At 50.3% G+C, this 24,111-nt stretch overlaps 1 protein-coding gene across 1 annotated transcript; it reads left to right on the plus strand.

Annotated features, from left to right (window-relative positions):
• The first annotated feature begins 19,225 nt into the window (after positions 1–19,225).
• Positions 19,226–22,162, plus strand: LOC128726036 (uncharacterized). Its single transcript, XM_053819816.1, has one exon. The coding sequence runs from the start codon at positions 19,550–19,552 to the stop codon at positions 22,160–22,162; it is 2,613 nt and encodes an 870-aa protein (XP_053675791.1). The 5' UTR covers positions 19,226–19,549.
• The last annotated feature ends 1,949 nt before the right edge of the window (positions 22,163–24,111 follow it).

Here is a 24,111-nt window from a genome sequence, read left to right on the forward strand (position 1 = left end):
TTGATTGATTTGCCTCTGCTGCTGAGTCTGCTTTCAGTTCAATTCCAATTATGATGTGTGTTTGATGTGTGCTACAACATAACTAGCGATTCCGACACATTTATGGCCGGCTGTCCGATGTCAGACGTGGTTAGCTATCTTTATTCGCTCATCCTTGAACCTAATCAGGCATGGAAATATGACAGAGATCCAGTGGGCATGTGCGAGTGGCCAACTAGTTCATCTGCTGGAGCGATCAATCGATTCTAGATTGTTCCCACAAAATGTGTTACAAGAAGTGTGAAAGAAGGTGTGTAAGAAATTTCACACCTCATAAAGGATGCAAATCCATAGCGACTGCACTTTAAGGCCATTACCAATACCTATTTCTGATATCTCACGTGTTGCCGGAAAGCTACCGCTTATTTGCCATTCTCCCGAGGGAGTATTAGCGACACCTGCACTAAATATATGCCCATAAAAGGAAAGCATCGTCGACCATCCCCATAGCTCCCTGGCGAAAACCCCCATTGCAGGAGGTTTGTGGGAAAGCGAAAAACACTGCACACCATTCACACCCCAATGAACGGACGACTAGCGGCTTAGTAGCCGCACGATGCACACACGAACGGCGCTTATGTCACCCTTGCACCACGTGAGTAACCCCGGCCAAGGTTCTGCGAGTCGATCTAATCGATCGCGCGGCAAGGCATGGAGAAACGGGCGTCTCTCTCTCTCTCTCTCTCTCTCTTGCCTGCTCCTAACCTACATTTTCCCACCCCTGAAACCGGCCCCCGTTGGGAGGCTCGCAAGCTTATCGGGGTGGGCAGGCTCATGGGTTCCAATTTTTTTTTGCTTTCAAGTTTAATCAACGCGACAAAATTAGACCCTACCGTAGGGAATCGGTGCCCTTCGACGGTTTATCAATATTCCGTCGTTTAGCAGTTGGAGCAACCTTGTGAACTCGGAAGTTTCCGCGCGTAATACCTCAGTAGGGGAAGGCTTTTTCATCAGGAGGAAAGTTCCGACGAGCCTTTGGGGCAACGAACAGCTGCAATTAGACTCTCCGTGACCTAAAGCGGCACCAAACAGAACCGAGTGCAGCAATGGGAAATTTACTACCTTCCTGCAGCAGTTCGCGAACATAGAGCACATGGCGGAGTCGACGATTGACATCTCGGGAGGACCCATTAGAGAGAGAGCGAGAGAAAAACGAGACCCCAGTCGTGAACGTGTGTTCGCGAGTTTTTGATTTACGATCGACAATAAAGGTGACTCACTCGGAGAGAAGCCCCCATGCAAGCGGATGATAGTGAACGTCTCGGTTTGCCTCCGTGAAAGGGGTGGAAAGGTGATCGAGCAGTTTGCCATTGGGGATGTGTGTCAGGGTGTACCGTGCAGGACATCCCTTTCTTGTTTTTTTGCCGTTCCCAACCGGGAAACAGCTGCAGGGACGCTACACTTGTCATGCAGAAACAGTCCGCCATTGCTCTAACGCCGGGCTGCTGAGTTGCACGTGCGATGGCCATGGCATTGACCGACTAAGATCAGATCGAAATGGAAATGGGGGAAAACTCACGCTACGAGCGAATCGCTACGTTGGCCAACACCTGTCAGAAACAATTAGTGTCGGCTTTGTTCGGTGTTTGTTGCCGCATGAAATATGGCCTGGCTGTGTGGAGGTGTACTATGGTGGGTTAAAAGAGCGAAGCAATGAGAAACAAAGCGCAGGAGAAGGAGAAAAAAAACACGAAAGGATATGAAGTGTCTCCATTACATTTTAGAAGGTTTCCAGGCAACGCTTATTGAGGTTTACTCCGATCGACCTCCCTGACGATAGGCAGCTGAACTAGACGTGTTTCGTCAAGTGATCGGCTCTAACACCGCTCAAAGTAGGCTCCAAAGATTTGAAGGCGAGTTTTTTTTTTACCCCAGCTTGCTTAGACCTGCAATTCGTGGAGCCGCCAAATCTCGACGTTAACGCTACTACTTCCTGCTTCTACCAAGCGTGCGATGACTTGCTTGTGCTGATGGAAGTTCAAGGCTAGACGGAGCGAATGCGAACGATTTATGCTAAAAAATGCCATTTCCCCATCCCATCCGTTACCGTTGCGGACGTTAAACTCGCTGCGCCTATGGCAGCCTATGGTCTATGGAGAAGCAGATCAAGCTGCCTGATCCGCGAACTGTGGACTCGCGTGGCTGATTAGAAGCTCGAACTGCCTCCGCTAGCAATCGCAAGCCGGTCAATGGTATTGTCTCGGCGAGATGCCACCCTCTGCTACCCCTCCCCCCCCCTCCTGCACACCACCCATTGCACCCCCCTCGTTTGCGTGACAACATCGCATCTTGCGCGAGACGCCAACCCGTCTCGTAACCTTCTCCGGTGCCAGATCGGTGCGCAATCGCCATCTTGCTCGCGTGTGATTTGCTTTCCGCGTTTGAAGCTGACCAGGCGCGTTTTACTGCGCATTCCCACGTCTCGGACCGGTTGCCTTGAGCTTCGGCGTGTTTTTCACTGCCAGCCGGTTGCGATGGCTCAATGTAACGATTTAGAATTTCTGGTGGGCCTGAATGTAGCGTTGTGACATCTGTCGACCAGCTGACAAACGCCTGGTGTAGCTGGGCAAGTGATGATATGTTGATATGTTTTTGTAGCGATCAATAAGCATTTGCTGCAGCATCATGATTGATTATCGTCTCGAAAACCTGCTGAAGGGTAATTTGTATTTTTGAACGAAACTTGCCGAGCTGAAGCGTGACATGATGTTTCTAGAATCATATTCTACATAACATCTTTTCTGGTGTAATTGATCGTTCTAGCCATGAAGTCGTTAAGTTTTGCATGATTAATTCTCTCAACGCAGTGCGCTGACATAAATGAGTTTCGCGTGTTTTTGCTTCAAATCTTGATTCGGGCAAGTCTCACCGTCTTTTTTGGCGTTGGAAGATCATGATCAAGTGGCAGAAGAAGCATGCAAATGAGTTTGCTTCAACGGTAGCACAATACTGCCCACACCGGAAGGAACAAGAAGATGCTAATGAACGGTCCCAACACATCTAATGTCGTGGTATTATTGGCTCGGCGAACGCGTTTGCTCATTCAAATGTAACATGGCAGGCTTTGCGGTAATAACAGCGCGTACTGCGGCTTCCCTGCCGACTAGAATGTTATCGCGACAAGGACACGCCGCAAAGCGCCACAGATATGGCACAAGGCCCCTTGGTCGAACCCTCCTTCTCTGACGAACAAAAAAAGCCTTCCCCCAACCAGCCTGCGGCACTTGCGTAAGGTGGCGTAGCGATACGCAAGGAATGGGGCACACTTTCGATCGCACGCCGCTCACTTCCCAACACTGTTGCCAGTAGGTCGACCATGCGGACGAACCTCTCATGTGTGCGAGGCGACGACGAGCGCAAGTGCAAGTGCAAGGTGCTTCAAAATTATTTATTTATGTCACTAATGCTGTCATCAAATGGCAATTACCGTCAGCCAGCCTCTGCCCGCGTGTAGGCTGCTTCCTAAGACGCGTGAGCCCACCCCACGTGGGGAAGGGCCCACGAATACTGGGTCGAATAGAAGAACCGAAGCGACGCAGCTTCCGACCAAGAGCAGATCTCGGGTGGGAGATGTTGGCAAATATTTACACACACGTCCCCAGCTCACCCAGAACCGCGCAACCGAGATTGTCTCGGGCTGTGCAGTCTTGGCACGATATGTAAATAAATCATCATCCGGCTGCCTTTCGAGCACCGCACAGATGCGAAAGACCCTGGCAACGGATGTGGGGTGATCGGTGGCGACGACAGCGGGTGATCATCGCGGCCACAATCGATTTGCAAACTAATTCGAGCGTGCACGATAAATGGGATTTTCGCGAACGGGCTGATGATGATGATCCGAGACCACCCCCGGAGTCGAGCACTTAATGTGGGACACCTCTCGCTGTGCGATCGCTTCTTGCTCAGTACTTCTGACAGCTGTCACTTGATCCTTTAAGGAGGAGCGAGAGAAGCAATTATTCGCGTGGTTCAGAAGGTGCATTTGGGGGGTGGTTTGTATCCGTTCGCCCCCGGGTTAGTGTGTTCTTCCGTCCCCGGCTCCTTCCCTCACATCACGCACCTCTCTCCTTCTCTCTACTCCTGATGACCTCGACGATCGCATTCTCGGTAGACGTATGAGTGATTTGCATTTTTTTTTTGTAATTCAAACTTTACTATAAATAAACACTTTCACTTCGTCACTCCGCACAGATGAGAGCATGTTCTCTCTCTCTCTCTCTCTCTCTCTCTCTGTCTCTCTCATTTTTTCTCTTTCACTTCCACGAAGGACTCGATTGCGGTCAAGAGTACCGGCATGCGTCCGTTCTCAACCGGCATGCCCTCCCGCAACTCAGCCGAGAACTTGGACGTGGACGACATAATGAAACCGTCAAATGGGCGCCCTTACGCACCCCTGAATGCATCAGCCCAGCCCACCTTCCCCCTTCGCTCGCTTACGAATAAAATGTGCACACGCAGCTTGTTGTGCGCACGCCGGCGAATTCCGGCTGTCCTCGAGCGGTGGCAATGGATGGATTAATTCACCAATCGAATAGCCGTCACCATCGTCATCGCGAGAATGTGTGCGCCTGGTTGCCAACCCTCTCGACGTGTGACATTGGGTTAGAGGTTTTTCCTGGAGGTGTCCCCACGCACGCACGATTGGCGATCGTTCTAGGAATGTCGATGGCGATATGTTGTGTTTTTTTTATTATTTACTCTCCTAGTATGATTCTCACCATCGGATTAGTATCCATCTGACGCCCTTGCCCAGCCCTAATAGTTTCGCATTGCCGGAAGTGAACGATGTCCCTCGGAGCCCCAGATCGGAACGGGGTCACTCGGTGTGATAATCGGAAGTGATGCTTTGACAGCCGCGGGCCACGAGCTCGCACGTGACTGCCATTCACCGGAGCTGGCGTTGGAAGTTGTGATAGTTTTTTTTTTCATTATTATGATTTTGCCACCCCACCGATCGTGGCGTTTGCGCTTGAACTTGGCACATGCGTGCGTGACTGGGGTACTGCGAACGTTGGGCCTAATGGTGGCTCGACGTGCAACGAACGTTGAGCGTTAACCTTTAGGCGGCTCAACTGCTGCACGATGTGAGAGACCACGAATTGCAAGTGTACGAAAAAAAAAAGCAATTCCCCACCAACGGTGGTGGTCGGATTTAGAACGTTTGGGTGGCTAATGGATTTAGTGGGTCGGTTGAGTGAGATAATTCCGCTCTGTAACGCTCTGCCGGCATATCTGCAGGTGAAGGCCGCTTGCTCTCGACGCGGAGTGGTTTCACGAGCGTGTGGAGTGTGGATTTTTTTTTCCATCACTTTCATCCCCAACGGTCGAGGTGCATTGACGATCGAGCCCACCGGATGTGGTGCAGCTCCGATGCAATTATAGAGGGGATGGTGCATCTGCGAGAGGCTGTGGGGATGGAATTTCCATCCGACAACCGATGGATTACGCCATTCGTGGTGGCAGTTCTCTCGTGACGTTTTGCGAACCGTAATTCGATGCACATTCTCGTTCGCACACCCTTGGTGCTAAGGACGCATTCGTCGGTTTCAATTCAACCTCTGCGAGCCACGAATACTTGTGTATTGAATCGTTCAAGCGCTCGAGAATTGAACCAGACTGGTATTTATTGATATATTCTTGTAAAAGGAATCCCATGAAATGATATGACAGGAAATGATCCTGAATAGATAACTCATTGATTTTTAAACAGTATGCAAGTTTAGAAAACGTGATCTACCATTACTTAACACATTTAAATATTTGCAATTCTCATAGCACCCAAACGAACGGATATAAACCATTCCACCAGTTCACCTAGATCACCCATACTTTCGTCTACGTGAAATCGCGCCCACCCAAATACCGGTTATCCTGTGCCACAAAAAAAGCCTGACAAGATCAAATGCCAAGGATGCGGTTTACGGCTTAAAGCGCAATCTACGGGCATTGCTGGGCCAAAAGGTCGACCAGCTGGGGTAAGCGAAACGATCGGCTCAACATCTAGCACGCTGGCAAGTGGAAAGCCACACTGATTCTAGCTTGTTCTCGAGTTCCTTTCGCTTTTTTTCCCCAGCTCTCCAGGTGAAGCTTATTTCGTTTTCTCTCTGCTTCGCGTGTACTAAAGGGAAGAATTTATCACACGGGAAATGAATTCAATCAAACGCAACCCTTCCCAATCGCTTGATGGCCACGCAGTCGGTCGACAACGGACCGGTTGGGTTCATGATCACCATGCACGTCCTAGGGTTGCTGCACAAACGTGCGTGTACTTTTAATTTTGATCCGAGCAAACGCGGACTTCGTGACCAGAAACTCTCGTTTTTGTGCAGCTCACTCACCAACACTCGGATGCGGCGAGGACCACAATCGGTGGGTTCAATTTATTCTACGTGATCGCCCTCCATTGGAGACCGCTCTATAAGGAGCCATCGAAGGTCAGTGTGTCAATTCACTTGACTGGAATCCCCAGTCCGTTGTTGTCTGTGGAGTGTACCGATTCTGGCACACTCTGCCGACCCTGCACCGAGATTGTCGGATCCTTAAACTCCTCAGGGATGTGTACGATGAGGTACAAATTGGCGTAGACCAGTTCCAGAGCGATCAGACTCAGTACCTGTCGTGTCGATGCCGGCTAGATCCGCTTCATCGGATATTCCCTCGGGTGCATGTCTTTGCCAGCCGGCCATTATGTCCTTGAATCGTCGGATGGCCTGCACCAGTGGTGTATCGAAAATTCACTCGAGACTCGTTCGAAGATTGCTCTTAAAGATCCACTTCGAATCGCGTCGCGTGCGGGCCTCTCGCAAGAGTCGCTTATGTAAAACATGCTCACAGGCATCCCCTGGCAACATAGGCCCACAAAAAGTGTTCTTCAATCTCTCGCTTCCTCGCGATCGCCTCGATCTGGAGTCTGAAAAGGGGTGAGAGAGAAAACGAGATGGAAGCCTAAACCCTCTTCCAGTTGCTGCCCTTACCGTGCGGTGTGTGACACTGAAAGCAATCACTTCACCTAGCTGACCCTGGAAAGTTCAGTGAGCCTTTTTGGAGGCAGCAACTTTGTAGCCGCAGCCACGATCGAGCGGATTTTGCAGGAAAACGATACTGCTGTTGCTACTCGTGCGAATGGGGTGTCTGTTTTTGCTGCTAAAGCTTCTGCATTGACCTTCTGGTCAGATTTCGTCAGCACCAGACACACGAGAAGGCTCTGTGCTTGTGTATATGTGTGCGGACGCTTCCTTATCATCTCTTTAACGATGATCCGATCGAGAGCAAACGACGATCAAATCACAAGGATGCATGTGCTTAAAATTACCAACTTCACATGGCTCGTTACATGTGAGGCTAACATTTGCCGGGTACCATTTCATTAAATAAAGACCTCCCCGTCAATTACGTGATCGATAACCTACAATTCCATCGCCAAACATCGATCGCTTCCGTTTGCCGCCATATACGTGTGTAGTAATTTTCCGTTTGATTGGTGCGAATTTCCGGCTCTTCGTAGACCAGTCATTAGCCGGCAAACAACATCGTTCAGGCCAACAAGTTTGAGGTCCAAAATTCGCGTGCCAAAACCCCCCTTTAATCACCCATAGGTGTCAAGGGGAGGATCAAGTCACTGTCAAAACGCTCCGAAAGCGATCTGTCAAAGTAGCCCAACCGATCGGTTGGGCGTGTGCTGAGAAGCTGGGTGTGTTGCGGTAACAAACGGATAAAATATGGTCCAAAACGAAACAATATCCCATGCCTCGACGACGGAAAGCCGGTACGCGTACCGGTAATGCGGTCTGGTTGACTTTGACCTTATGTTTGGCAGAAAGTGAATGGCTGCGATCGGAGGACCGCTTGCTGAACGATTTTTTGCTCTCACTCGCGTATCGGTTGAGCGCTGTGAAATGGGGCACGTGATTTTCGTTCTGTTTGTATAGGACGTGTCAAATCAATTTCTAGGCCACCAACCTACCAGTTATTCTTTTATCTCGTAGGGATTTATGTTCAGGTCCTAGGTGTTTATAAAATGCGTTGAATTTCAGCGCGTATGTATCCTTTATTCGTTTGAATAGCTAATAAATGTATTCTATTCACTTATGCATAAATAAATTTTACTTAAACTCCTGAACTGTCTAAAAAAACTGATCGGTGCATTGTCTTTACAGTGCGGTAATGCGTTCCCATATGACCCTCTCAAATTACGTCATTTATGCATCGTGTAAGCGTTACTCACCGAGCAAAAGTAATGCTATTTGCGCGTGGTAATGTTTTGACGCGTTTTCGGACAAATTGGATGAAAAACTATACTCTGTGGCGGCTTTTACGGAAACGGATTCGAAACAGTATCATTCACTTTTGATAATCGCCTGGGTGACACGAAGGGCATTAACAACTGCTCCCAAAGGACGACGCATGTGCGACAGGGCTAGTTAGTCAGACGAATGGTAAAAAAAGGTTTGTGCATGCGTATGCGAACGGCAATAGGCGAAAATAATACGGCGCGTGTGCGTCACAGTTCTGCATGGCATCTAGTTTTTTTTTACGAGGTTGCATCATACATCACCGACCGTTTGCTGCCTTTACGCGCTAATTTAGTTATGGGCCGGCGAACAAAGCCAAGCAAAATGACGACCCCGATAACCTTTTCTCTTCCGACCGGTGGCCCAAAACGGACAACTAGTGACCGTAATAGGTCATATTAGTTACATAAACGTTCTGAAATGGGGAAAGCCGAGAAATTTGATGCACTCCTAACTCCTTTCCAAAGCTGTTACAACAATATAAAGAAAAATGTAAAATATAATGCATGTAAATTAGCATGCGTGAGGTAACATTTATTTACCAACAATTAAGCGTTAACAAATAATGCTTTTGTCTCAACAGTACAATAATTTCGCACCCGTGACAGGGGCCAATTCCACAGAACGATCTATTAAATGCAATTTAATATTCTCAATCGATCGTCAAGGTAAATTATGATTTACACTTCAAAGCCCCCGAACGATAACTCATCGTTTGCAAAACAGTGTCGGGTGGCGCAATAAATAACCACCCGCCCGTCCCACGGGCATCATCGTCATGAACGTGTCGCGAGCACTTAAATCTTCTCCCCCAGACACCCATACGACTGGCGTTGTTCGTGCACGATTCCCTGTGTACTGCAACCATAAATGCGTCCGAGTCTGCGCCCAGAGTGCACCAGAGACGACCCTACAAACCTACCGACCTACTGCGGCGTGACCCGAGACTGCCTCCGGTGGGCCAATGTCAACGACGCTGGCCGGTTGTGGCCGTTTAAGGAAGCACGGACATGTCGTTAGCATACGCGTTAGTTCGTCTGCTCATTAAACGATTTAGACGTATGGCGGGACGATCGATCGAGACAAGTCGAGAGGCTTCCAAACGATGCGCACTGTGGCGCCCTCTAGGTCTCTCTAGGCCGATCGTACCTTGTGCAACTTCTGCTTCCTGCTGTGATCGAGCGCGGTGCTAATCGAACTTCTGCAGGACGATCACGTACGAGAGCAGCGAGCGGCTGGTCCGGAGGGGTTCGAGCAGGGGCCGTTAATTTATGTAATCGACAGCGCGACCTTTTCCTTCACTTCCTAAGGTTCCGCAAAAGGTGCCGCGCCGTGTTTACTTCCGGTCGTTCGATCGTCTCGCCGTTATCCCTTCCCGGGTGCTTGGGTGGGAGATATTTAAATTATCTAAGGCTGGTTGAGAAGGAGGTTTTTGCTGGTTCCCAAATTGATCTGTAGGTCACATGAGTCATATTTCTCTGCCTTTCCATCGGCACCTGCTGTTAATTAGGCGCATATGATACGAATGTCGGTTGTTTTTTTTCCTCTGCTTCGTTAATTTCCTAAAAAAGTAAGGAAACGGACCGTGCTTTGGAGCATAATTTCATGGCTGCCAGCTCGACGGACGGATCGATTTGTTCGATCGGTATCGGAACCACCACCACGGGGGTACGAAAACCCATCGAATGAACCCAAAATGGGGGCCCACCAAAGGCGAAAAAAATTGGGGTAGACGCTAACAGCACGCGCCCGTTTCCGAAGGGAACGGAACGGATATTCGAATGTTGTCTTTCGTGCCCGTGGGCAAGGTTAACGACCACCGGTCGAAGTGAACCACCACGGGAAGGCCCAAACCGGAGCCTTTCGGAAGCTGAGCTACTCGTCGGTGCCTTTCGCTGGCTTCGAAAAACCCACCCAACGAACTCGTTGGCCCTCGAAGGATCCGATCGAGAGGACGTGATGCTTTTTCATTTTCTTTTCCAAAACGAAACAAACAAAAAAAACTGACTGCTTGTGATCACTCTTGTCCGAACGATGCCGGGATGGGTGATAAGATTCCTCAAGGGTGCAGGCTTTATGGGTCTGTCACGGGGTTTTATTTCTCTTGTGCACATCTTAGTGAGCCTATGCAACGCCCACCGTTGGAGACATCGGCCTTTCCCGGTAGCAAGCGTCAAACACTAAGCTTGGGAGGGTGCAATAAAACGGCATCCGATCGTATGCAAATTCCATTGCCAGCTCACGGTGCGAAATGTCTTGGTCATGGACATGGCGCTTTATTGTGAGAAAAAAGCGTCACGGGCCGAGGTTGGCGTCATTGCAACAATCCATCCGCTCAATTGGTGCCGGCTTGTTTTTATAGATATTTCTCCACCCGTTGGTGCTGCTCGAGAGACGCAGACGCGCCAATTTCATTCTACATCGTGTACCGCCAGACCAAACATCAGCCGGAATGAAGAGAGTCGACCTTGGTAACTAGATCCCCGATGTCGGAAAACACACTCGATCGTATGAGTCATCGTTGGAGTCTTCGGTGTGGCTTATAATAGATATTTTGTGAGTGTGTGTAGCGAATGAAGAGGAAAACCCCAAGACTGGATGTACTATTTCGTGGAAAATACGCACGGTGTTGAGAAAAGAGTTCCACTGAACCGGAGCCGTGTGAGAACTGGTCAATGTTGAAACGATGCCATAGTTTTCTCATGCCATCTCGACTTAAGCTATAGTTTATTAAGCTTTAAGAAGAACAGTTTCTTGATAAATTTACGTAACTTTACATAGAAATATATAATTGAGCACTGAAAGAAGTAACACATCTGTTAAAACGAATCTCCACGGTTGTTGCTCCAGCCGCTCATGGCATTTCTATAGCCAAATATGCACTCTACTCTGTGCCATCAAGATCTTTAGCGTCTCACAAAAAAGCCGCATCCATCTTCTGTGATGTTCAGCATTGCGTACATGTCATGCTGCGAAATAATTAAAGGTGGAGCCTGTCCAAATATGGCGAATGGTATGCCTCAAGCCATGGGGCTTCTTATCGCGCGCAGGAAATCAACCCGTTCCACAACTCAATTACCGAGGGTCTCGAGCCGCGAGGTCTCGTGATTCTCGCACCCCTCACGTGCTCTCGAGTGGGTGTCCGCCCTGTGCGTTGAGATCACGTATAGATTTCCTTATTTGCATACGAGCGGGGCCAAGTGACTCCGGCAACACCCCATGTCACTTACGCGATTTCTCGTCTCTCGAGTTGACGATCTGATCTGGTGGTGGTTTAATAACGCTCGCCGATGATCTACTTCGTGCGCACATGTGTGACACTTCCTGAGCTAAACGCCTCAGGCTTCGTGTCCTCTGACCTGGTTCTAGTAAACCGCAGTCACCTCCTTCTGGGTAGGGATCGAGTGTCAACGCGAGAACTGGCGAGAACTTACGATCAGAAGCCACGGAGGTTGACATCATGTCGGCGAAAATAATCACCACTCAGGACGGTAATGCGAGACCCCGAAGGGTAAACGGTTCGCTGGGACGTGTGGTTCAAGGTTTTTCCCCGTTGGGTAGCCGGTTGGCGGAGAATGAACTCGAGCCTGCTCGTCCGTGGACGGCGCCCTGTTATCTACTGCTTCTCGAGGGGGCCGTCCTCATCGTTGGGGCATCCAATTTCTGCCATTCATTTCGAGCGGCCTTTCGAGATCCTCCCGTGAGCCTGGCGTGGAAAGCAATTAAGATACGTGCTGGCGAAACGGGGCATGGTTTCGAGCCACGGCGGACTCCTGGGCGTATATATATGTACTTGGTGGTCATGCATCGCTGGCCAAGTGGGCGATCAACTGCACCCGGTGGGTGAGGTTTTTTTTTTGCTTCTTCTTTCAACGCTCCCAAAAGCCGAGCTTCATCGCTAGCGAGTGATTTTCGGATAGTGCGCTATGTGGAGCATGTGGACGATTGAAGCGCGAACACATGGGCAGCCGCGATTTAGATTGGAACTTTTTCGATGTGCAATTTCACCAACCGTTGCAGATTTTGTTTCTCTTCTGCTCTTTCCTTCGTTGTCTCTATCTTTTTCTTTCCGGTTTGGTTTGTTGAATGGATTGGAAAATGTTTTCCATGTTATTTATGGCCTTTTCGATATGTTATTTTATATCTACTGACAGCAAATTTCTACAAAACGTAGCTTCAAAAAACAACTGTTTATAAGACAACGATTGGCGAACAAAAAATTCTTCGGGTGAATGTTACTATATTTGAAAGTGATTAATAAAAGGTTTGTTAACGTTTCGGAATGTATGCTTTTTAAGGGCAATATCACCACAAACCATACCAGAGTCTTTAAAAACGAGCGATTAGTAAAGATTGTTCTTCCTTTAAGGTGTGAACTGGAATGGAAAGCCAAATGCAATAAACAGTACATTTCCATCGTGGCTAATTATAGCCGATAACCAAGGTCATATTCATCGCTTTCCTGGACAAAGAGCAGTTTACATGACCAGTTGAATTGACCTATTAAAGCAATAGTCTTTGTCTATTTATCATACTAATACATCGAGGAATAAACCCTGTGGAAAATGTGCATCTCCATTCATAATAATACAAATATAGTAATGCATGCTATATTTGGTAATACGTTGGTCTTTTTAAGATGATTATGCAATGTGGTTTTAAATTAGTAGCAAATAAGTTTTAGACTAACTTTACGACAAACTCTACTTCAAACAAAGCTACGTATTTATAAAACGTTCATCAATGCATCAAATATTCAAAACAGATGCTTTAGTTCAGCATCCCATTGTCACTTCCAATGGAAAATCCCAAAAACCAACGCTCATTCACCAGCCGGTAGTGATGTTGGTTGGCTTAAATAAACGTATAATGGTCATACACAAAAAAAACCGACCCCATGAACGCCAAATCGTCAAATCCGCAATCGTATACAACAGATCGCACGGTTTCTCAATGACACGCCGAAATCATTGACCTTCTACCGCGTGCTCGCGAGTATCATAGCGAAACGAAAATAGAAAAAAATCTGCCGAGCTTCCCCAACGAACCTTTGGAGGGCAACGCTACCCCCCAGGCTGCCGAGTCAAACTCCTTTCTAATCGCAAATCACTTAAACACCACACTCAAACACAGCGCCCCCTGAACCACTTTGCAGCATCCAGCAGCTGTGACCACAAGCGATCATAAATCTTGCCGGTGACAAACGGGGTGTCTTCTAAAACCATTGTACCATCGGGCATTGCAGCGGGTGAATTCTGACCCCCGGAGGAATTGATCCTTCTGGCCGATTGTCTGCTCTCAAGGCGATCTGCGAGGTATCAGATCGCAAGGAACGAGACCGTGGATTCGTAACACGCGTGGAATTCCCAACCATTAGTTGCACGCACAAACGGTTCACTTACATTCGATCGTGCCAGATCCTTCGCCAGATGTCACACGGAGCGGAACAACGCGTGATCGCAGGCGGAAACAATTCTCCGAACATCCCAACCCAGCGCATCACCTTGACCGGCTCGAATCGTGCCCGAATCTCGCGGTTTTGCCACTACTGACCCGCTGCGTTGGCTGCAAAAACCACTCCACATCGGTGAGGTGATCGTCGAGGCGATCGTCATCTGCAACCCTCCACCGTGGGGTGCCGATGAAGACACTCATCTTGCAAACTTATTCAAACACGCGAGATAGAGGAAAAAATCCCCTTCGGACACGCTTCCATGTTGCAGGGCCGCGAAACCAACATGCTGGCACTTCTCTCTCTCTCTCTCTCTCTCTCTCTCTCTCTCTCTCTCGTTTGCTCTCTCGCCCTATCTATGCTCCACCAAAACCGCCAACGATGGGGTGGTTTGGTGATCGTGTGCGCTCTTGATGTTGCTGTCTACTCGGGGTGGGTTTTTTTTCTTCCTTCTTCTTCGTTGTACATATTATATTTGGCCACCGCTGACCATGAGGATCAATGACATCGGGTTTGAGAGCCGCCACGTCGAATGTTTACATTTCTACGAGCCGTGTTTTGTTTCCGTTTTATTTTTCTTCCTGTCCTATCACGGCAGGAGCATTTGCGTGCGTAAGAAAAAAAAACGCCAACACTGAAGCGATTTGGCGGCCTACATTCGACTGCGGTGCTGACAAAACGTGCCGTTTCTGTAGACACACGATTAATAATGTGCGTTATTAAACACTTCGTGTAATGGTTGAGCATCTTTTTCTCGCCTCTTACGATCTCGAACGACGATATGTACCAGAACTAATGGAGAAGTAATGAAGTAACGCTTCAAAAATAGCGTTCGTGATAAACTAAATATTCACATACTTTAAACATTTGCTTCCATACATTATATATGTTGTTGAATGACGATGAAAAGAAATCAAGACAGTTTATTATGCCCTACGTCAAGGCTTCCACCCTACAGCGCCTCTCATTAATCTCGCCCGTTTTTTTTTTGCACAGGGCCCGACAAGGTCGCGAAGCATGCTAACCTTGAAACATCAACCCCAACCCCTCTCGGAAGCACAATTATGCTGCACCAAACACGGCCACTTGGACGAACAGCGGAAGAAAGGAACTCAAGCCTCCTTCTCGGTACTTTTCTCCCTTGCAATCGCGCACCATTGCGAAACGATCTGCAGCGACCCTGAGGCCTGACCATGGAAGAACCCAACGGCCTGGAAAAAGGGAGCCTAGCTGGTGGTAAAATAGTACGTCTCGAAAGAAAGGAAGAACGAATGAAAAAAAAACGAGCTTTGCGGAAGAACACGGCGACAACCCTTGAAGAAGGCTTAACGGGGGGATGTTGAAGTGGAAATAAAAAAGAAAAACAACAACACACCACAGAACGTCCGCTTCTCGCGGCCACCCCATTCTTTCGTGAATCTTGACTCACCGTTTCGGGGTGGTTTCGCTATGTTGGCTCTACATAAGCCGGGGCGCACATTGGCGACGCCGCTTATGCCCCGTATGCAACGGCCGAGATCGCCCGAGCTTACCTTAAAAGGGAACTGGTGCGGAAATGGCATTGCATCATGCTTCGATTTCGAAGGCGAAACTGATTGCCGTCCTCCCAGACCGCGTAATGCATTTACTTTGTGCGGTTTCTTGTTGTCCCCTTTTTCCAACGCCCGTGATCCTGTAACGAGCCGCCACACTTTGCGACTGGTTCTCCTCCTATCAGCCCCGAGGATGCTTGAGGGAAAATAATTAAACGAAATGCAAAAAAGACAACCTACGGAAAGCATCAGCTCGCCGGGAGGGCAGTGCGCGAGCTCGAAAAGAGAGCGCGCATAATCTGTTCCACGCCTAAGACGATCACCTTGAAGGAGGAGTTTTGAACTCTGGCAGCTGTGGAGGCTCGAGTTCGGTAGCATTTCTGCTTCACCACTCCCGAATGGGCCGTGTGGGATGAAGATTCGGTGTGAAAAGAGCATAAACAACTGAATTATCCACCGAATTCGAGCGCCTAGGGGCAGGATTAACACCCAGGCGATGGTGTACCTTGAGAGCCATCGATCGAAGGCTTAAGCGGTTTCTTCGATCGTAAGGGCCACGCAACCAAAACGAAATGGGACAATTCACAACGACGTGTTAATATAGGTTCGATTCGGAGCTCGAAATCATCTCCCTTTCAAGGACATGTTAGAACGATCGCGAGTGATTTTGGGCGGGTTGAGCTTCATAAACTTATTTAGATCATAGCCCATCTGTTTGGAATTCACTCCCGAACCTTTCGCGTGTCATTGTTACAATAAAATGTTACATGCCACCGATGGTCGCGCAAAAGGGGTTGAATTCGTTGTTCAACGGCTATCATATAACCACGCCACGGCGACAACACAGTATCACCGTTGCGGCGTGGTCCTTGCGCAAAAGGACACACATCATCACCGGGCGATGAGTACCGTACTTCTCCGCTTATTGGATTAAGCCTTCACCGCCCGACCGGCCTGGACAGGGTGGTTTCGTTAACGGGAGTTACACCAGTTGAAAGACCTTCCGCGCGGGTGGATGTAACTATTTCGGTTGCGTGAACGAAATCGGCTGCAACGCGGCGCGGTTTTGTCTCCAAACGAAAATGTGATTATTTCGTAAGCGTCTATTTTGCGCATTTACGCGACTCGTTCGAGAACGTAACGCAGCTGAAATGTTGCATCTTTGCACCTAGCAACATGGTTTTGGGTGACTAATTAAACAAATTATGTTTTAAAATAAAAATAATATCGTTGGAATTTATCATAAAAGAGTATTTTCTGCCTACAGCCTAAGCCTAAATAATCAGCTGAAAGAATTACGAATGCGTATGGTAATGAAAGTCCCCGCCAGTTCGCAAAACAAAAAAAAGCCCCCTATCGGTATCATTATAAAAAGGCAACCCGAAGGTGAGCTGCACTTGCAGCTACCCTCTACGATGCAATATCCCTCCTCGGTTTAGAACGGAAATCGCCGCTTAATCGCACCCCAACACCCCACGCGGAGGCAAGCAACAATCGATCGAACCGCTTCCGATCGTGGGGCTGTGCGTGTGCATACAAAGGGAACTGGGGTGGAAAAGTGAAAAATAAAACCTCCTTGCACGAGATCGCGAACCTGCGTGGGGCTGAGGGTAAGCGACATTTTTTCCCCGAGGTTTTTTCGGTGCGTCTCCACCATCATTTTCTCGCCCTATTGGGTGGTTGGGGTTGGGGGAAAAGAAAATGCAGTGAGATCGGTGAATCGATCGAAACGTGCACACCACCATCGTTTGGGGGGATGCATTCACGCTCCACGCTCCACGCTCTCTCTCTCTCTCGAACGCAAGAGAGCTTAGTCAACAAAGCAACGGAGAGAGAGAGAGAGAGACACCTTCTCTCTTGGTGCATCAGAGAGCGAAGGGAAAACCCGCCGTAGGTTGTAGTTCCGTTTCCCCGGTTCGGAAGTGCGGGAGCACGAAGCGAGAGAGCGAAAAACCACCCCTTAAAGAGAGAGAGACAGAGAGTGAGAGCCACCCCCAGAGCGGAGCCCCACGCACAAAGGGGAGCTTGCATGCGCCGAACGTGGCGGAGAGTTGCGGAGACTGTATAAAACCGGCGCCAGTGCGTGCCGTTGCTTCAAGTCTTTCAACAACACTTGTCGTAGCAACACCTTTCGAAGACGAGAACAGCCGATCAGCAAAATAAAGCAAACACAAAAAAAAAACACATATCAACAGGGAACCGCTCCGCTCCGTTGGCCACCACATTGGCAGTTGCAATTGCCATTCCGGCTTCCCCTGTGATCGACCCGCAGTGTGCGTGCGTGTGTGTGTGTGTGTTTGTGCGCGTGTGATTTTTCATTCGTTGAGCAAAGGCAAGCAGTGCTTTCGCCAGAAGCAAGGGGCTACAGTGAGTTGCTGAGTGTGCCTTGTGATCGCCAAAACACACCCCCACGGGACGATCTCGAAAAGTAAAACCCACCCCCTTCCACCCTTCCAGCTTAGAGGGTGCGTTGTGTGGTAACGGGGAGGAAGCGAGTGCGTGCCTGAGTGCGTAACGCCCTCTAGACACTACCCTCTGCGTTGCGCCAGCTGCCAGCTCGAACGGCCACCCCACGTGTAGGTCTGTGCGGTTTTGCGCTGATGGAGCAGCGAATCGGTGCCAGTCAGTGGAGTTTGTGCGAGCGCACCAGTTGAGCAGGCCCTCTACCTGTGCGTGTGTGTGTGTGCGTCTCTTGTGCACGATCAGGTGTTGGTTGTTTGAAGCGTCGAGGAACATTTTGCGTAGAATTTGCAGCCACCGCCCCAGGGAGTGTTGGAGGAGTGGCCACAGCCACGGTGCGGTACGGGTGAAAGCTAGGTCCTTTTCTCGGGTGCAAAACGGAACCGGAAACCCACGAGGGGCAGTAGCTGACGATCCAGTGCAGCAGGAGTTCCCCCCAAATTGTGGTTTGGTTCTGACACATCCAAATCGACGAATCGTCGTCCTTGCATCGTCGCACAGTGACCCCCAGGACATTGGCTAACAGTGAATAGGAGAGTGCGAAAGAGAAAGAGAGAGAGAGAGAGAGAGATACCCGATCCCCGTCAAACGTATTTCTGCAACACAGTTCGATCGCCGTAGTATACTACTTATTCGCGTGCAGCGTACTTACTACTGACAGCGAACGAACGGACTCTAGAAAATCTCCAAGCGAACGGATTTCCCAACGTTCCAACGTCCAAAACCACACGAAACTCGGTGCACTCGCGTGAGGGAAAAGCGTGGTGAAAGAAGGCAACACTTTTCCACGACGCGAGCACCGCGAAAACCAAACCGCGTGGAGTTCGCGCACCAGCCAGCCTCGCGCTAATCGCCCTTGCCCTTGCCCTCGCCCGTGGACGCCCGCGAGCTTGCGTGCGTGCGTGTGTATGTGTGTGTGTGTGTGTCTGCGGCAATTGTGAAAGTACTTGAATTCCGGTGGAAGCAACCGAGTCGGTGAAACAGCACTAAACACGGAGAGTCTAACGCAAACCGTGCGATCGTCCGCGGCACGTCCGATGTTGGCAGGGCCGCAGTGAAAGGGGCAACACCTCGTTTCCACGGTGGAGAAAATACGCGACTGTGACTGCCAGCAGGCTAGGTGGCGAAACCGTCCGGTTTGGTGACGAAACCTTCCGGGCACTACAGCAACAAAAAATCAAGCAGCACTAAAGCTCCCCGGAGAAGGAACGTTGACCTGGAGAGCATAAGCATAAGCTAGCATAATTTTGGAAGCAGAACCAGAGTGAGAAAACTCTACGGACAGAAAGAGAAAGAGAGAGAGAGAGAGAGAGTGATAGCTGAAAAGCAGGCTGTGTAGTGTTAAAAATTGTACAATTTCGCTGTTGGTGTCGCATGTGCGTTTTGTAGATTTACTGTACATAGTATAGGGTGAGTCACCGTTGAACGGAACCCTCAACCCATAACCTCAACCACGAAGACTGGAAGACGCGAAGGCAATCGCAGTAGGCGGCCGCACCAAGTGCATCAATCGGAAACGTCAGCTGGAAGCAGCCCACAAGAAGAAGTAGTGGAAGCATAAAACACAAAATTTCCACCCCAAGAAGAGTGCCTTAACTGCTGGGAGCGTACACACGTTCCAAATCTATTCGAAAGCCTAGCGAAATCAAGAAAAAAAAACGAAAAGAAAGACGGTGACAAAACTCGCCTCTGCGCCGTGCGAGAGGAAGCCATATTAGCCATATTAGCGACAGAAGGTAGAAAGCGACAACCGAAAGCCGAAACTGATCAGCATGGCCGATACGACGACGACAACGACGACGACAACGTCCACGGAGCTGGTGGCACCGGAAACGGCAAAGCAAGCCATCGCTAGTGAACCTGAGGTGACCGCGAGTGACACAAGCAGCCCAGCATCTGAGGCTACCCCGGTGAGAACAATGGTCGAGACGGCCACGATGACGGACGCGGCAGAGCAGAAGGAAAGTGAAAGTTCCGCACCGGTGGCGCCTGAGGTGGACGTACCGGTGGTGAAGGTGCCGGAGGGCGAAGGTGCAACAGCGAAGGAAGCGGTAGAAGCTGAAGAAGAGCCGGACACACTGTCCCCGCTGATGACGGACAATCACACGTTCCTGCAGCATCATGAGATAATGCGGGAGGATCCGAACCTGGAGGAGGTTGCGACTGAACCGGGAAGTAGTAGTCCTCAGCAGCAGCAGCAGCAACAACACTTCCATCGGCATCATCATCATCACGGACACGGTGTTGAGGAGGTGCATGACTACGGCATCTACGATGATGACGAGCAGGAGGATGATGAGGATGAAGATGATGACGATGAGGACATTGACGACGAGGACGAGATGTTCATGCGCGATCAGGATGAGCCGGAACCGAACATGAAGCACTCCGACACGAAGGAGTCGATCAGCTCGATCGACAGTGACGTTTCGCTGTCGTACGATCGACGTAGTGCGAGTGAGCTGCAGCAGTTGCAGCAGCAACACCGTCAACACTCGGAAGATGCCGGCGCTGGATCGTCGGACGATGCGGCCAAGGACTCTGGGTGTGAGATCGCGAAGAAGTCGTCTGGTGAGGGTGAAGGTCTCGAGGCAGGTGAGATCCATGAGGACGGTGAAGAGGGCACGTTCGAGATCCCGGACGATGAGATGTGCGAGAGGATCATCGAGCAGGTGGAGTTCTACTTCTCGAACGAGAACATCCTGAAGGACGCGTTCCTGCTGAAGCACGTGCGTCGCAACAAGGAGGGCTTCGTGAGCCTGAAGTTGGTGTCGAGCTTTAAGCGTGTTCGTCAGCTAACGAAGGACTGGCGTGTGGTTGGGTACGCGATCAAGCGTAAGAGCGTCCGGATCGAGGTGAATGATCTCGGCACGAAGATCCGCCGGTTGGAGGCGTTGCCTGAGCATGATGAGACGACACCATCGCGCACGGTCGTCGCAACTGGGCTGCCATACGACAAGTACACCGTCGAGAAGGTGTCCGAGTTGTTCTCGAAGTGCGGCGAGATCTCGCTGATTCGGGTGTTGCGTCCAGGTGGACCAATCCCGGCTGATGTAAGACAGTTCATCAACAAGCACCCGGAGTTGCAGGAGAGCGAATGCGCGTTGGTTGAGTTCACTGAGTCGTCTTCTGCTCGACGTGCTCAGGCTCTAGCAGACTTTGTCGTGCTTGAGCTGGTAGCACCGAAGAAGAAGACGGGCAAGAAGGCTACCAACGTGACGAAGTTCGTCGAGAGCTACAAGGTGGCGGCAGGACATGAGATCGAACGGAGCCGTGGAGGTGAGGGCTTTGACCGCTTCCGAATGCGCCGTGGGTCTGGCTTCTACCCCAAGGCGGACATGATGGTTGGGGCACTGTATCAGCAGCAACAGCAGGTAATGTCACCACATCACCATCATCACCATCACCATCAGATGCTACCGATGATGAGTCCACCAATGCAGGCGCCTATGCCAGCTGATCCTCATCAACTTCAACAGCAGTCACCGCCGATGCCTTACATGGTACCGCATTCGCCTCAACCACGCAAGTACTCCTTCGGCAATGAGACCTACGAGTACTTCCAGCCTCAACAGCAGCAGCGTCGGGCTAGTGCTTACTCACTCGGATCTGATGCATCGCGCAAGTTCTCCAGCTGTTCGGAGGGCTACTCAAGCTGCGGAGAGATGTCTCGTCGAACGTCTGCCTGTTCGTCTGTACCAGCTGAGGGTATCTCGCGCAGGACATCCGCCTGTTCGGAAGTTCCTTCATCACGTCGTTCATCCAACTGCTCGGACTTCTGCTCGTGCAATGCTCGCCGCATCTCGCAGTGCTCTACAGACCTGATGTACCGTCGGATGTCTCAGTGCTCAGCTGATCACCCTGGTACGCCAGTGCATTCGGTCCCAAGGAAGTACTCCGTCGGTTCGAACTATGATCGCAAGTACGCGAACTCGCCCGAGCTTCTCCAGCAACAGCAGCAGCAGCTCCAGCAGGGTCATCTTCTGCAACGTCGCATCTCGATGGACTCGACTGGTGCGTACGATGGACGCAAGTTCTCGTCAGGATCGATCACAGGCTACCACACGGACGGTAGTCCCAACATCTCGCCGCGCAAGTACTCCTCAAACGGGTTCGATCCTCTGCGCAAGCTGTCTAGCGGTTCGGATCAGTACTACAACGGGCGCAAGATCTCGACCGACTCCGGATATGATCGGCGGATCTCGATCGGATCCGAGTGTTCTGGGCCACGATCGCGCGCTGGCAGTGTTCTGTGTAGTCATGGCAACACTGCTCTGCCGACTCCTGCCAATGAGGCCGTTGTACGCACCCCAATCGGACCGGATGGCAGCAAGGGCTTCGGGACGCGCACGCGTCGCATTGGACAGATTGTGCCACCGGCCTAAGAGACCTCTGCAGTATTCTAGCCACCCTCGAACACCTTCATGAATCCCGAATCAGCGATACCCTCGTGTAGGGTTAGGTTTAAGCAGCGCCACATGCTCCCAAATCCCCCCGGACCGGCATGCGTGGGGTCCAGAACTTGCGGCGATCACTTTCACTTGCACGCGCCAGCTGGTGGCCTAGATAAACCTCGATCGTTGTTGCGACTCCATTCGCCATTTGCCAGATTTCTCTCTCTCTCTCTCTCTCGATCGTATGCTCTCAGTGGCGCGAGTTCAGTGCCACGACACGCGAGACATGATATTGCGCAAGTCCCTGTCGTCGATGAGAGCGAAAAAGAGAGAAAGAATGTGTGTGTGTGTGTGAGAGAGAGAGAAGAATGGCAAAGAGTGCGTACGTGGAGCTGTCTGACTCTCGTGATCAACTCGTGTTGCTTGAGTGAACAGCAAAACGTGCGATCAGACAGTCTGGCGTGATCGTTTGTTTGCTGGCTGGGTGTGTGCGTGCGTGTTGGGATGGCGTGTTTGCGAAATTCCTTCGCCCCGTCATCTCCCAACCCACCCCACCCTTAAAGCCTGACGATGCACGCGACGATCGTGGCACGGGAGGAGAGCGAAGATCGCGCCAATGCACCTCCACGCAGCGCCAGAGGACACACGCGAGTCGATCGCGTTGCGATCTCGTGCTTTTCGTCCTCCCGCACTAGATTTCATTGAACTTATTTTAAGGTGCGCGCGTACACTCGACCCAACCCCGGGCACGATCGCGTCACTTCAAACAGGGCGCGAACAGCGTTGTTGGCACAGAGGTCTCGAGGCTTTGTTCTATTTTCTCGACGCCATACGGTTTTGATTTATACTTCGCACCTCGCGCGAGACCGCCAATTCAAATTCGACCCTGGTGAAACGCCTTTTAGACCCCGTCTGAGGATTGATCTTTTGCCACCAGGATCTTGATTTATATGTCCCCTGAAAGAGCATCTGGCCCCCATCGCAAGGGATCCTGGAGTCGTGACCTACGATCACACATTACATCTATCGGTTAGACGTTAGTTAGTTATCCCGACGACCCTATTTCGGTTCTCCTTCCAAGCTTCCCGCTCCTTGTAGTACAGTAAGCGATCTAGCGTGTAAGATTTCTGTTTTAGTGTGGGGTGATCGGTGTGCAGGTGTTGTACTTGTTCCGATACACGATCAAAATGTGAATGATAGTCCTTTAGTTTAGAGGTTAACGACAGTTAGTTAGGTCAAGAAGCGGCCGTCCGCAGGTTTAGTTTTAGCAGTTTTGCCTCGTTTCGCAGCAGCAAAAAGAAAAACGCAGACTCTACTGACCAGTTGAACCGATTCACGAGTGATCGACGCGATCGAACTGGTTCCTATGCCGAATGGGTTGATAATGGGGGAACACCTCGTACTTCAAGCAGGTCTGCCCATACCGGTTACACCGGACTTAAGCTTCTTTACATGGATTTTGTTACTCTTCTCCATTTCGTGTCGCCTCCTGACAGTGGAGTTGATGATCTTGATGATCTTGTTGGGAGATGTGGGGATTTTTCGTTCGAATGTGTTTGTGTGTGTGCGTACGAACAAAGTGTGAGCACCTCCACAGACCTTGACCCAGTTGTCGCGGTTTCGTGTGTTTTTGGCGTGACAGGACGCCGTACTGTGTGGGATTCGGTTACAACCCGCCTGATTGGGGGATTTCAACGAGTTCCGTCCTGATGACGATCACCTCCACGTCCGCCTGAGCAAGCCATTAGCGAAAGCATACGAAACCGTGGCGTTATTTGCTTCCCGATGGCAGGAAAATGGATTAGTTTTCACCGTGCAGGCGCTGATAAATTGCACATGCGAAGCACCGTGGGCTTTGGCTCGGGGTTTTTGAGCTGTGATCACTTTTTCCCCGTAATATTCCACTCACCCAGGAGTCACCGACTCAATTTCCGGTCCAT

The sequence above is a fragment of the Anopheles nili genome, chromosome 3 (genome assembly GCF_943737925.1).
Source record: "Anopheles nili chromosome 3, idAnoNiliSN_F5_01, whole genome shotgun sequence".
Lineage (NCBI taxonomy): Eukaryota > Metazoa > Arthropoda > Insecta > Diptera > Culicidae > Anopheles > Anopheles nili.

Coding starts and splice junctions, on each gene's coding strand:
- LOC128726036 (XM_053819816.1), top strand. CDS start 19,550: ATGGCCGATACGACGACGACAACGACGACGACAACGTCCACGGAGCTG.